This window comes from Microtus pennsylvanicus, chromosome 5 (genome assembly GCF_037038515.1).
Source record: "Microtus pennsylvanicus isolate mMicPen1 chromosome 5, mMicPen1.hap1, whole genome shotgun sequence".
NCBI lineage: Eukaryota > Metazoa > Chordata > Mammalia > Rodentia > Cricetidae > Microtus > Microtus pennsylvanicus.
Window position 1 is genome coordinate 22,986,710 of NC_134583.1, and position 15,512 is coordinate 23,002,221.

The following is a 15,512-nucleotide window of genomic DNA, read 5'->3' on the forward strand; positions in this document are numbered from 1 at the left end:
AAGGTCAGGTCGATGTGACCTTTCTAACATTCCATTTGACCTCTGCAGTCACCTTCTCCAATTCACAGAACAGAAAAACCAATGCTATAGAAATTGTTTGACCCGTGCAAGGTGACATTCCTTGGCAGCCACAGAGCCAGCATACAATTTCCAATCTCCTTATGTTCTGGTCAGCGCCACTTCCCTTGTCTAGCTTTAAGCATCACTTTTGTAGTCTTTAAAAGACGGTATTTCATAGTGTAACCCAAGCTGAATTCAAACTCATGGTCCTCCTGCCTCAGCATCCCAAGAGCCAGGATTATGAGTGCACTGCCATGCTTAGCTGCTGTTATAACTTTGTAGGTAGTTGCTGTCATCTTGGACTGCCCAAGTCAGTCTTTTATTCTGAAAAACAAGAGCAGTAAGTTATGAAATGGAGAGTCTGCCCGACACGTGACAGTCAGTTCCTGCAGGGGTGTGCTAGTCAGGTTCGGATGGAAAAAAATAGATTCAGCTGGGCATTGATTCAATTCCCTCAGCACCTCCAATCTGATAGATTCAGGATGGGTAGGAGGGAGTGTTGCTGAGCCGAAGCCAACCCCGATGCTCTCCAAGGAAAGGCGAGGCACTGGTCCCTGGGTATCAATTCTTACTTCCTTCTGCCAGTATGCTGCCTGTCTCCGGGGACCTCAGGGCTAGGGGCTTGCTCTTTCTCTGAACTGTAGGATAAGGTCTTGGTGGCTGCAGATTTCTCAGGTCAGGGCAAGGTGAGGAAACTTGGAGATCATGGGGATAGAACTAACTAAAATATTCTCACCATAAGGTCTTCAATGCTGGAAAGAGACCGTGCCCAAATCCTGGGCCTAGGAAACTGTTTGTAGGACTTTTTGCCGGAGATGGCCAGCTTATCTAAACAGGCTACAAGGTGTGATCTTTTTTCAGGAATGACTGTCCAGCTTTCCAGAAAGTCTCCCGTTTCTTCCCTAATTCTTCTGTGTCACCCTTCCCACTTTATGCACTAACCCGACAGTGTCACCCCAGAGAGCTCTTGCCTTGACACTTTTGTAACCTACCTCAAGCTTCCATGCTCAGACCCCCAGCATCTCACAGATGGAGACAAAGCCAGTGAAAGGCCTCCGCCCTCAAGCCCTCCCTACAAAGTTTCTCCAAGTCAGAATGAGTTCCATGGCCACCTCCTGTGACACTCCTGTCCTTACCATTCTGTGAGGTAGAACAACCCTGAGCTGTGGGGGGTAATTCCCTGACGGGGCCCCTTCCATTCTGTTTCCTTGAACCTTCACTATTGTTCTTTCCCTCTCTGGGTGTAAAGCTCCACCTCCTCCTGAGTTGGGAGATGCTATCCCTTGACCAAGCTTCCCCAGGTCTACAAGAGGCTAACACTTCCTGAAACCATCTTTAAACCATCTTTACCTACTGCTTTGGTGCCTTTCAATTACTGCAATAGAACACCATGACCAAGGCAACTTACACAAGGAAGGGTTCATTTTAGGTGTACGATTTCAGAAGGCTAGTGACTGTACTAACAAGGATGGCGTGGCCGCAGACCGCAAACATGGTGTCTGGAACAGCAGCTGAGAGCTCACATCTCAAGCTGAAAACAGGAAGCAGAGTGAACTTGACACTGCTCAAGTCTTTAAACTCTCAGAGCCAGACCCCAGTGATAGGTCTCATCCAGCAAGGCCACACCTTCTCAGCCTACACAACTAGATACACCAACTGGAGACCAAGGATTCAAACGCCTGAGAACATAGGAGACATCTCACCCACCACATCTGCCTTCAGATGAGTGGTTATGCATCACTAAAGCCTTGCTTCCCCCAACTGAAATGTGCCGACCATGAGCGTCCTCCCTCTTAAGGTGACAAGAAAAATTAAATGAGATGCAGCTGTCTCCAGGTCAGGCACAATTGGTTCCAGTACCCACTCAAGATGCCAAACGCCACCATGCTTATGTAGAATGGAGTAGTAATTGCATGTAACCTATACACATCTGTCTTTCTCTCCACTTTGAATCATCTACAGATGGTTATTTAAATACCTCATATGATACAAATATTCTGAAACCACTAGCTATGCTGTATTGTTTAGGGTAGGAAAACCAGGAGAATAAGTATGTGCTTGTTCAGTTCAAGGTTGGTTATCTTGTTTTGTTTTTAAAAACAGGCTCTCATGATCCAAGTTGTGCCTCAGATTCACTTGTCTTTGAACTCCTGCTTCCCATGGCTCGGATTACATGTATGCTTTAGCATGCTTTGCTACACAAATGCAATTTCATCACGTTGTTGGCTCGGTGCTGGGGGATGGAAGCCATGGTCTTTCCTGTGTGGGGCAAGCCCTCTGCCACTGGACTACATTCTCAGCTCTGCAAATGCAATATTTTAAAATATTTCTTAGCTATGTATGTGGGGCCTGCAGGTAGTAATGTAAACTTTCACGCAGTTTACACTCAGCACAAGGCCTGGCATCCTTTGAAAGTGAGCTGCTGCTCCTGCTAATTCAAGGGCACCGCTCGCTGTGGTCTGGTCTTGGTAGGGTTAAAAGGGCATTCTCCTAGTCCAACTGAGTTTAGTAGTGTGTGCTTTTGTGTAAAGTCATAGGAAAAAAAGAATCATGAACTAGGTGACTCCCGGAGCAGGTTCCTCGCTGTAACCACTACCAACTGGCAGGCAGCGTCTACAGGAAACAAAGCAGAATCTACAACAGTACGGAAAACAATTTACTTGGCTACAATACAACCCGGTCAATCAACCAGTCAGTTGGTTCCCATTTAACTAGTGTCCAGCCCAACTAGTCAGCAAGCCGTAGATAACCATTTAAACTCAGTTGCTATGGTTAAACATTGTTTGCTTGGTCTTTGGGCATTCATTCTAAGGCTGCCTATAAAATTCACAGACCTTCAGTATCACATGGGTTCCTGACTCCCAGACTCAGGCCATCAGGTCTGCATTGCAGGTGCTTTTACCAACTGAACCATCTCTGAGATCCTAAGATTTATTTTATATAGGCAGGTGTATGATGGAATTAGAAAAGAGGGCATGAGAGGGAAAGGAGAGATCTGGGACGGGGGAGGATAAGAAAATACTTGTGAGGTGGAAGCAGATAAGACTGGGCTGAGGGAAGGGAGGAGACCAGCGGGAGGGAAGTGGGGGAGCACCAGTAAGAACCAAGTATGCATGAAAACACCATAATAATGGTCTCATTCCTTGAACTAATTTCTTGTGAGCTGAGAGCTCAGGAAAGGAGGAAGTGCTGAGGCCACACTCTGTGGGCACCTACTGCATGCAGACGCAGTGCTAAATGTTCTTGTTCCATTGACTTACTTTTTCCCAAGCAGTTTGAGGGTCACAGCAAAACGGAACTGAAAGTACACAGATTCCCTAGCTCTGCCTTCTGCCTGCACGCGTGCAGCCTCCTCCACTCCAAGCATCCCCACCGCAATGGCATGCTTATCACGGTCGTTGAACTACATTGACCTTAGTTCCATTTCCTGGGAGAGTGGCAGGGGTAGGGGTGACCCCACTCGGCAGTTAGCATTGCCTGGCCATCCCTGCAGTGCTTTGTCACTTGGTACAAAGACCCTGAGAAAGTCCCTGTATGACTGGACAGCTAGCGAGATAATTGATTCAGAAGCAGAGGGAGGCAGAACTCAAGAGTACAACTGAGTAATACCTCTTCTGTTCAATTTCACAGCGGGCATTCCTGAGCCCAAAGCTTCGAATCTGTGTGGGAACCGAGCATATGGAAAATCATTGGTAAGTAAGTCAGTCAGACTCGCTGTATCTGCCGTGCCTGAGATGTCTTGAAATGTTTTTCCGGTGCCAGAACGGGAGCTGGTGTCCTTTGCTCTGGGCTGAGAATCGTTAGGTAAGCAGCCCTGTGGTTCTTTGCTCTCAGACCAGCCATTGACGCCACTCTGTGGACTTAGGACACGCCACTAGCCGCTTCTCTTTCTCAACAGGAACTCAGTTCACATGCAAACAGAAGCTGTGACTTGCTAGCATCTCATGCTTGCAGGGAGAACTCTGAGGTCTGGCCAGGCAGCAATGCCTAATTCCCAGGCGCAGCTCTGGGCTAAAGTCATGTAAAGTTCTCCCACACTCAGAGGGGCCCCAGCACCATGGGAGCACAGAACACCAGCGACTCCATCAGCCTGGCTGATACCATAGACTAGGGCACTGAAACATGGTTCTCTTTTAGAGACCGGGGAGTCCAAGATCCAGGACACAGAGACTGGCTGTCTGGGGAGGGCTTTCTTGCCATACAGTTGCATGGGTTCATGCTAAGTGTTTTCTGTGCATACAACAGAGGCATTGCTGAACTCTCTGTCTTCTTCTGAGGGCACTAATCTTATCATAGATGTTCCACATCATCATCTGCCTGGAGGCTCCACGCTGTACACCATCACACTCGGGGGTAGGGAGGACCTTAACAGATGAGTTTGAGTCACACACAGACTTTCAGTCCGTAACAACCAGTCATTTGAGGGCAGGGTGCGTCTCAGAGCATCCTTACGGCGAGGCTCGCTGGGATGAGGACTGAGGTGTGGAGCAGAAGCTTGTGTGGAGGGAGCAACTGAACCATGATCCAGGCTTAGCACCTTCAAGTGTAAGATCTAGAGTGCGAGTTGCCTACATAGATGGGTCTCGACTGAGCCCAAATGGGTCAACTTTTGTCTTCCTCCCTCCCTCTGTCAGGGCCTGTGGGCTGTCTCAGCAAGCACGGGACTCTGAGCAAGGATACTCGCCTATCCTTTGCCCATCCTGGAGCTGAACAGTTTGACCTTCCATTTGTTTATTTGTTTGTTTGTTTTCAAGATAGCATTTCTCAGTGGCTTTGGAGCCTGTCCTGGAACTAGCTCTTGTAGACCAGGCTGGTCTTGAACTCTTTGAGATCCGCTTGCCTCTGCCTCCCAAGTACTGGGATTAAAGGCGTGTACCACCACTGCCTGGCTAGTTTATCCTTTCTTAAAGAGGGCTTAGGGGCATGTCCCCAGATCTATCTTCTCTTCTCCTTTGTAGTCTCCAAGGGTTGAGTGTGGGGTTGTCTCTCAGTTAACAGAGTCAGGGCTGAGTGGAGGGGAGATCATCTCAGACATCCTAGGCCCTTACAGTAGCTACTATCCAACTCCAAGAGAAGCCAGAGCTAACTGGGCCAGCCCCTCATCCTTCTGGAACAAACTGGAAAGAGATGGATATTTATGCTCTGGGCAGGAGATCCAATCTGAGAGTTTCAGTAAGGTCACTGTATTGGAAGAACAAAGGGTGGAGAGGAGAGAAACTGTGGTCAAGGAAGAGTCCTCTTTCCAACCTCGTGCTCAGCAAACAGGGTGGCTAGGCAGCTGGCAGAGGGAAGGAAGACAGGCTTGACCGTGCCAAAAACGGTCAAGGTTAAGGAAAAAAGAATGTTTAGCAGCCTGGAATTCCCACTCCCGGGCCTCCGGGTTGACTTAGACGCTGCCCTTGGCAGATGTGCAGCTGTAGCAAGGGACCAGAGACAGCTGGGATAGTGGCAGGTGCTGCTGAAGATGAGGAGGCAAAGCAGCATATCCCTGGGCCTGAGAGGAGTGCAGCTGTGCCCCATCCCTCCTCGGATGCTCACGCACGATGCAGGAGAGCGAGCTAGAGCCTGCCCATCTAAGCCCGATTCAGGGCTGACACGGATGGGAGGTGACTAAAGATATAGGGGAAGGGGTGGGAAGGAGGCTCACGTCAGCTTTAGCTGAACATCCGCATGATGCAGGACAGGGAGGAATAGCTAGGGGGCGCCACAAGCTGGTACAGTAACTCTGCCCTCAGCCTGCCAGGCCACAGCAGAGAGGTGGTAAATAGTGGTGTCCTTGACCTGGAATTTTTCCAGAGGGTTCAGTAAATGTGGTGACTTGACACTTTGTTGAGACCTGGGACAGAGAACAAAGCAAAATGTGTGTCCCTTGATGGGGCAACCCCTGGACTTAGCCCCATGACATCAGCTGATTGTCAGTTCAGGGCAGGGCCTTTGGCAGGGCTGGCGAGGGCTCAGTCTCAGAGTCTCCCCGACTGGTCATGCAGTCGGTCTCTCCGGGGACCAGGGTAGTAACTAGAGAACCACAGGAAAAAGACAAAGTGAGAAAGTACAATCAGTCACATAGTTTGTACAGTGCTGGGGGCTAGAGAAAGATGAACACGGCCAGCAGCCTCAGGAGGACCTGGTGGAAGTGTACTCGGAAGGCTGATAGAAACGAGGCCCTGATGCAGAGATACACGGAGACATGCAGAGCTGTGGGTCAACAGGGGACACGGCAGGGAGCCTGCTACAAGGGGCCCTGGATTCTGCTGACTCATAGTTTGGAAAGGCCAAGCTGCAAGTCAGCCTTGCAAGGCCTCAAGGAGCAGGATGCGAGTTGGCCTTAGTCTCTCATGCTGAGGGGTTGAGATGGGACTCCTGAGGGTTCTAGAGTCCAAGCCGGACATGGAGAGTGTAGCCGGCCCCGGGCACAAACGGGACCTGAGTAGACAGTCCTTTGAAAGGTCCGCGAAAGAAATGGGAAGGCTGGTGCTGGTGTGGGCAGCGTGGTCGAAGAAAGACCCTGCAGGACTGATGATCAGACAGCAGCAGAGGAGGTGGGAGGGTGGGGGACAGTTCCCTTGGAAGACTGAATGGCTCTCTCTCACATGTCTCTAGGCCAGTGGTTCGTAGAGTCCCAGAACCAACAGTTTCACAGACCTTGTTCAACGCAGCAACTCAGGCAGCGTCCTGCTAAACCAGATACTGTGTGGTTCCAGCACTATCTTTAGAAGCTCTCCAGCATGTCTGATGCTGACTGACCGAGGGCTGTTGCCCAGGTTGGAGATGGTACCTAAAGGCAGCCTTCTTACAAAGGGCTCCAATAAGGGCCAGAGTGGGAATGTGGCACCATCCTCAACCCTTTCCCCACTTCCTTAAAACACAGATTTCTCCGGTGGCCCGGATCTCAGTGAAGGCTCCAGCTGTGGTAGAGGTGACCGCCAAGGGCTCCGAAAAAGGAGCTGTTCTGGGAAGAGGGTAAGTATTGTGCCTTCCAGCTACGCTGCCTGCACGGCTCTCCGCCCATCCCGGTCACGGGGGAGGGAGACAGGTGGCCAACATTTCTCACACCTAATACACCCAAGAAACCCCTGCCTGCTGTAAATTACCTTGGAATGCGGCCTGCAATCATGAGTCCCGCTACAGATGCATCAACTGCTCGCCTAGGATTAGGTTACAGTACTTTTCGCTGCTTCCGCTTCATTAACGCTACTTGCGGGGCTTTGTTTAATTAGATCAATATAACCAGGTGCCATATCCAGAACCTCCATAGATGGTGTCAGAAATGCCTCGTGCGTTCTCTTAGGGACTCTCACCCACAGGTACAGAAATGGCTCGCATTGTTTTCAGGGGGAGAACGCAGCTCTGCGGTCCAGCATCTGTGGTCCAGCATCTGCGGTCCAGCATCTGCCTAGCTTGCAGAAGGTCCTGGCTCTCATCTCCAGAGCTGCTGCAAAAACAAAACAAACAAACGCACAAAGTCCAGGTTTTAAAAGAAACCGTAGCCATGGCCCCTGTTAATGCCACCTGATAGAGTCAGCCCACAGTACCCCAAAGGCCTTCAGTGTAGTAAGACAGCCAGAGTGAGCAGCTCAGCATGGACTTTTATGCCTCAGTAACAGCCTTCCACACTGTAGGTTATGGCAAGGGCTTAAGGGAATGATGAAAAATGAAGGCTTTTGACTCAGCTCTGCTTTCTAGCCTGGTACTCACACTGACTTCAAGCATTTTATTCTCATCTATTTAAAAACAAGGAGGCCAGATAGATGGCTCAGCGATGAAGGGTAGGCGCTGCTCCTGTAGAAGACCCAAGTTTGATTGACAGCACCCAGGCCAGGCTGCTCATAACCCCTGGGGAGTTCAGCTCCAAGGGTATCCAATGCCTCTGGCCTCCAAGGGCATCTCCACACATGTGTACACAGAGACTCATACGAACATGCACATGTACAATTAAAACAATAGAATAAGTCCTAAAACATTGCACATTGGACTTCCAGTACTCACTCATAAGTGGATAGAAGAGATAAAGCCAAGCAAACAATAACTAGACTACAGTCCACAGCTCCAGAGATCAGAGAGTGCAGATGGTGAGGGGGAGGGTGGAAGGGGAGAAGGGAGGAAGGAAGGGGAGTAGGAAAAATATATAGCTCAATAAAAACAAAAATAAAAATCCATAGTTGTACATGGTGCTGCATGCCTGTAATCCTGGTACTTGAGAGATAGGGACAAAGGGCCAAGAGTTTGAGGCCAGCTTGAGGTGCTTAGTGGGACCTCGTCTATAACCAAAAATCCATATACACAAGCAAGAGAAAAGTGGATATCATAGAGATTAGGTGAAATCAAATGTAGGGCCAGATGTAATGATGCACGCCTATAATCCCAGCATCAGAAGGCAGTGGCAAAGAGTTCAAAACCATGCCTGGAAATGTTTCAAAATACACACACATAAAGGAAAGAAAGAAAAGAGAGAGAGAGAGAGAGAGAGAGAGAGAGAGAGAGAAACCCTACATGGTAGTGCACACCTTTGATTTCAGCTCTAGGGAGACAGAAGAAGGAGGACCAGAACTTCAAGGTCATCTTGGCAGCCATAATGAGTTTAAGTTCAACCTGGAATACATGACATGTTGTCTAAAAAGAAACAGAGTGGAAAGCAGGTATAGATCATGTATTGAGAGTGTTTAGTTAGGGTTTCTATTGCTATGATCAAACACCATGATCAAAAGCAATTTGGAGAGGAAAGGGTTTGTTTGGCTTATGCTTCCACATTGCAGTCCAACGCTGAAGGAAATCAGGACAGAGCCTCAAGCAAGGCTGAAGCCTGGAGGCAGGAGCTGATGCAGAGGCCATGGAAGAATGTTGCTTGCTGACTTGCACATTATAGCTTGCTCAACCTACTTTCTTACAGAACCAGGGACCACGAGCCCAGTGATGGCATCACCCACAATGGGCTGGGTCCTCCCCCATTAATCACTAAATGAGAAAAATACACCACAGCCAGATCTTATGGAGTCATATTCTTAATCAAGGTTCCCTTCTTTCTGATGATTCTGCTAATGTCTAATTTTAAACTTCTAAGTGACTGGGAAGCGGTACTTTGGTGAGATGCTCAGCACACACACGAAGGGACACAGGCTAAAACAACATATTAAAGGTTAGCAAGGTAACTAAGAGGCTAAGACCACTGGCCGCTCTTCTAGAGGTCCTGAGTTCAATTCCCAGCAACATGGTGGCTCACAACCATCTGTAATGAGATCTGGTGCCCTATTCAGACATGCAGGCATAACACTCTATACATAATAAATCTTAAAGAAACAACATAATCCACTTTCTTTTGTTCATTACAAAATACTGCAGACTGGTACATTATAAAGAATAGAGAGTTATTTGGGTGTGATCCAGTACCAATGGACTATACTCAAAGATGGGCTCTCTTGGACAGAGCCCAGAGATCATACAGGACATTTGCACAACCAAGGATGGGGAAAACATTGGAGAGTTATATTCAAACTGGCTTTTATGGCAGACCCACTCTTGAGATAATCTATTAACCCAAGAGTCAGTTAACCCATTCATAAGGCAAAACTGTAATAAAAAAACCCTAACCTTATCTTACCTTTTTTAACTTGGGTGCTAAGACTAGAACCCAGGCTTGCACATGTGTGGCAAATACTCCACCACTGACTGTAGCTGCTGCCCTTGTTTGATTTTAGGCAGGGTCTTAGTGTATGGTCCGGACTAGCTTAGAACATGAGATCTCCTGTTTCTGCCTCCCACGTGCTGAGGACACAAGGGTGATCTCTGGTCCTATCTCTTAATATCTTAAAATGGAGATAAGGTTTCAAGACAAGCTGTAGAAAAGCAACCACAATCAAACCATAACAAATATTAAATAAAGGAAATAAAGCCATGGGAGTTAGAGTGAGACCCCCACCGGATGGAGCACTTCTGCAAGTCAGAATTCCCCTGGAAAGAATTGTAAAAAAAAAAAAAAAAAACAAGTTCTGTGTCATTTGATTCACTGAAATTTAGCTGGGTTTGTATGTTTAACCCATTTGGCTTGGATTTCATATTTTCACAAACTTTTCTGAGGGACAGTAGCTGTTGTAGACTGCTCAGGTAGATCAGGAAGACTACACCATGCCTTGACAGAAGTCAACTCTCCAGTCCACAGTGCTGCACCTGCTTCTCTAAACCCCGCCTCCCTCAGCTCACCTGCCCATCTCTATGCTGGAGACCAAATCCAGACCTCATCCAAGCTGGGCAAGGACTCTCCTGAGTCCGCTCTGCTCCCCTGGGCTACCACCACTCCTCAGTTACTCTCACTGGTGAGGCAAGCAAGACTCAAAACAAGAGGACAGGACCCCAGACCCCACGATCCACTGTGATCACAGTCACCTCTTCTAGCTCCATTAGAGAGCCACCCCAGGGGACATTCCCATGGGTGTCCTACAGTGACCCTCTAGCTATGCAGATTATGGTCACAGAATGGAGAAGGAGAGGAGAACTCTGGCTGGACACTCTTCTCAAAGTTACAGATTAACTCTGACTCAGTGCACTGTTCACCATGCCCACTCCATCCCCACCCCACTCTGGTTTTTGTTTAGATCCAGACACCTCAAGAAGATAACAGAAGAGTACCCAACCCTTCCCCAGGGAGCCGAAGCCTCCCTGCCACTAACAGGCAGTGCTTCCTGCGGTGTCCCTGGCATCCTACGGAAAATGTGGACCAGGCAGAAGAGGAAGTCTGAGTATGTGGGAGCCACCAACAGCGCCTTTGAAGCCGACTAAAGGTGACTTACATTGGCCAAGGGTCACAGAAGGAAAGAAGACTTGAGGATTGGGACTGAGCCACCCTCCCCTCTGCTGGTTGCTAGTCCAAAAACATCACCCTCCTCACGCTCTGGTATGGGACATGAAAAGTAACGAAAGTAACGTCCTGGGAAGGCAGAAAAGCCGTTCCCCTAAAACTGCTAAAGTCGTTGGTCTAAAGTCTTGTTGCGATGTTATAAAGGCTGTACGCCTATCTCTAGAGGAACCATACCAAAAGCAAACCTTCTTGGCCCCTTTGAAAGCCCTTCAAGGAAAACAGAAGGCAGTTGCTCTGTCTCCTTTGCAAGTTATTTCTGGTGTAAATGTAAAAGCTTGGTTCTAAGCTACTCCTAACACAACGGTTCTTACTTTCCCCATCTCGTGCTTCTTTTGCCTTGGTGAGATACAAAGCACTTTGTCTTTGCTTTGTTCTAATAGCTACTTAACAGCATCATCTCTGCTTTGCTAACCATGGGCATGGCGGCATGCGTTATCTCATGTGTGGTTTTTCTATAGAAAAGCACTTAGAACTTCCATGTTAATTTTAGGGTCTTGTATTTTGTGAAGCGGCGCAGTTGACGAACTTTGTGCAATGCTGTCAACCCCGGGAGTGTTTTCTCACTTGTTGTCTTTACCTTCGTGAAACCGCTGTTAAGAAAACACGGTTGTTCCCAGCTTACAGATGGGGAGACTGGGGTCTCTGGGTGTCATGTGACTAGACAGCAGGGTATGGGACTGTCACCAGGTCTTAGCTTCTCTCTAATAACTGATTTAAGGTAGGTTTTAAATGGAGAGAAGAATCTGATAAAGGTGGAACTAAAACGTGATTTGAATGACATACATCATTATGCATCAGTATGATGGGCATGGTAGCAGAGGGGATCCCAGCTTCCCAAGAGGGTCAGGCAGGAGGATCAAATGTTTGAAACACACCTGGACAGCTTAGCGAGACTCTGTCTCAAAAACAACACACACACACACAGAGAGAGAGAGAGAGAAAGAGAGATTATGCATTAGATGAAACCAGAAGAAATTGCCATTTCGTAGGTTGAAAACAACTGAAAATCTATTTCCTGGGGCTCAAACTAACATTCACTATCATTTACAATGATCATATAAGAAACAATGGTAACCATAGCTATCCCTTGTTAAATGCCTACCCACCATGGGCCAAACCTGTCACATGAAGTACTCTATTCTTTCTAACTGCTAGGTGAACTTACCCACTGTAGAAGAAGTTATCAGTTCAAAAAGGTTAAATGATTAGTTCAAAGTCACTTAACTTTAATGCCCTTGTTTGTTAGACCTGCTCCTTCACACACACACAAAAAGGGATCAGGAACAACTGAGCTCAGCAAAGACTCTCCATCTCAAGGGACAGGCAGAGGCCGCCTGGAGGCAGTGTGGAGACAGAATCTGAGATAATCGAGTGCAGAAACTGACGAGAGGTGTCTGTGGAGTGATCAGGAACACAGACCTTCCGTATTTCCTATCTTTGGCTTGAATTCTGTCCCAGAAGTTTTATTTCCTAATTAAGAGGTCTAAATTAATCCAATCTTCTTAAAGAAGGCAGAAACACTGAGGTGGAACTGACCCTACGATTGTGTTGAGAATCACCGTGTCTCGGAGTTGGAAGGGTTAGGTCTCATACTTCCTCCTTCCTGGTGCCCTGTGGCCTCTGCTCTCCTGTTTCTGACCCTCTAGGTGAACTGGACAAAGGCAGGGGTAAGTCAAAACCCAGACTTCCAGGCTCTCACCCTGCTGTCTCCTGCTCTTCACCTCTGCCTCTCATCAGCTGACCCTCAGATCCAAACACAGTCTGGCAATTTGGACTTCAAACGCTTTGTCACTAGGGGGCCAGTCCCCATGGGCTATCCAGTGTTATACACCATGGTAAGTTGGAATCCAGAACAAAGTTAGGGAACAAGCAGGTCTTAGAATCTCCAACAATTAGATTTATTTAACTTAAAATGAATACCTTAACTGTGTGTGTGGCACCTGCAGGTTTATATATAGACTAGGACTCATTTATTTATCTTTAATTTAAATGTTTCATGGTGAAGTGTTTACCTGTGTAGAACATTTCAAATCAAATGGCCAATTCAAATCAGAATAAAGTATTCCTTGTTTGTGACATCAATAAACCACGTGAAGAATGTGTCTGAGGCTCCCTCATTCAGTGAGAGATATGCACGATGGGAAAGAACTATGCATTTGGGCTTCACTGTTCCTTGGAATAAGAGGGAAATGTGAACCCAGCATATTCTTTCCTTCCTGAGACAATGTCTGGGTCTGATATTACAGGCCCTGCCCACCAGTCGGCAGCAGGGCCTCTGCTGCAGGGACTGGCTGAATGACCTGTGCTCCCTGGGTTTACCTTCCTCCATTGCTCTGACCTTTCAGGACCCACCACAACGTCCAGGGTCCCAGTGACCATCCCTGGCCTGTTGCCTTTCCCCTGGCCTAGAACAATGCATGCTTCCTCCTCAGTGCCCAGCTCATGCTGCTGGCCAGAGACTGCCTCATGACTCACAGCCTAGCCACTCACAGAAGGGAGCCAAGGCTGGCTACAGACTGCCGTCTGGCAATAACCAAGACTAGAGTCTGCCTGAACCAGAGGCAGGATTTCCAGGACATGTAGGGTAATAAAATTGCCTCTCTTAGGACAGTGGCCAGTCATATATTTCAGTTCTTACTCTGGAGATACCCGGCCCCAGCCAGCACCAAGGTTGCCTGGAGCCTGTAGACAACATTGGGCAGAAAAAGCAAGCCAGCCAAGCCCAGTCTTAAAAAGGAGTCATGTGACCGGTCATCTCTGACACAAAGTTGGCAGACTCAGAGGTATAAGTGAGGAAGAGCACAGGCAAAGAGGAGTTTCTGGGGGGTTAGGATTTGCACCCCACTGCTAATCGCTCACCAGATGCCATCTTCCACCAAGAGTCCAGGCGTATCCCTGTCTCTCTTAAAGGACAAGATGAAGACAGCTCTGAAGACCAGCCTACACAGCTGGCCATTTGATGCGTCACATGGGACCCGGGACAAGATTCATATCTACCAATACCCTTTGCTAGGAAGGAGCAGGACAGGAGAGAAACACAGCGGAGGGAACTTGACCCTGGCATAGTCATGGACAGGGTAGCTAAGTCTATACCAGCCACACCCCTGGCCCTTTTTGGCATCTGTAGAAGATCCGAGCTGAGAGGCTCTTACAACTCTGTGTCCAAGCCCCTCCCCAAATCCCTCAGACTTCTCAAGCCCAATGCAAATGCCCTTTCTGGGATACCACATGCCATACCTCACCCATCTGGTTTTCTTCAGTGTTAGGTTTTGATCCAGGGTCCTCGAGCACTACGCAAGTACTCTATTGCTGGGCCACAGCCCCCACCCTCCCCTACCTCATGTTTAAGGTTTATTTTGAATTAAGCTCTCGCTAAGTTGTATAGACTGACCTCAAACTTGCCGTCCTCATCCACTGGGCTCCCAAATAGCTGGGATTATAGGCAGGGGCCATTGTGCTGAGCTCTGGGACAAGCCCCTAGAACACGTTTGCCATAAGACAAGTTTCCCTATCCCCAGGATGCTGAGGCTTGGCGTCAACCTGCAGAAGCCTACATTTCCCAGTGGAGCTGTTGGTCTGAATCCTGCCTGACCCCAGGTAGACAGGTGTCCCTGGGGTGCTGAGTGAATGTTGACCCATATTTGGGAGGCTACCAACAGAGTGTTCTATTCAACCATGTTAGCTCCAAGGAGAGGCCCACTTCAATGTCATTCTGTCTTGCTCACATTACACTCCACTGAGCTAAGCAGTCTCCCCAGCTGGAGAGTGGAGGGGCGTGGCAGAGGGTTGGGGGGAAATATCAGTCGGCAGCAGCTCTCACGAAACAGGGCACAGCTATTGGTAATATACCAGATTCTACAGATAATGCTCCAAGAGCGAGCATGTTCCCCAGATGCCGGCCTTTAGAGAAAGACAAGAGGCACATAAACCATGCAAATTGTGTCGTGGTACCACCCAGAACTAGTTCAGGCCAAGTCTAGTAGGTGAGGGCCAGCTTGTTCTCATTGTCTCGGGCTGTCCCCTGTGCTCACCAGCTTTCCATAAACACACACACTCCCTTGCTTTCTCTGCACACCACACTTTGACCTCTGGTAGGACCTAAGAAGACCCCAGTGCCCCTGGCCACCCAGGACTCTCTCTCATCTCCTCCGCCCAATGCCTCCGGCCTTGAGTACCTCACGCTCCGCCCTTTCAGCTGGCAGAAAGCCCGACCATGACAGCATGGGTCACTGGGCAACCTCATGAAGACTTCTGAGTTCACTCTTTTTATTGGTTGGAAAGAACATGTCCTACCTTCCCCCGTGCCCCAGGAACGATTAAACAAAATCACTGTGCCAGTGTGCAACTGATGTGCAATTGTATGGCTGCTCAAGCGAGAACCCTGGAGCACTTCCACACTGGCCGGAGATGCCCAGGGCTGCCCTGGGCCTTCATCCCACGTTGTCTCTGCCCTTCCTTAGGGTTCTCACTAGCTTTTCCATGGATAGCAGTCATGGGCAAAGCCTGCCACCCTGGAATGGTTGAAGGCTTAGAACCCATTTAGTATTACGATCAGTGTTCATCCTCAACAGTCATTTTCGCAGGCTTTGCCAGTTCTTAAACG

The 15,512-nt window shown here is 48.5% G+C and overlaps 1 protein-coding gene across 1 annotated transcript in view; it reads left to right on the top strand.

Annotated features, from left to right (window-relative positions):
* The window catches only part of Vxn (vexin), a 29,285-nt gene extending 16,274 nt beyond the window's left edge, over positions 1 to 13,011 (top strand). The window contains exons 4-6 of the mRNA XM_075971343.1: positions 3,691 to 3,752; positions 6,929 to 7,020; positions 10,647 to 13,011. Coding sequence (XP_075827458.1) covers positions 3,691 to 3,752; positions 6,929 to 7,020; positions 10,647 to 10,830 — 338 coding nt within the window. The 3' untranslated portion in view covers positions 10,831 to 13,011. The remainder of the gene's footprint in view (positions 1 to 3,690; positions 3,753 to 6,928; positions 7,021 to 10,646) is intronic.
* The last annotated feature ends 2,501 nt before the right edge of the window (positions 13,012 to 15,512 follow it).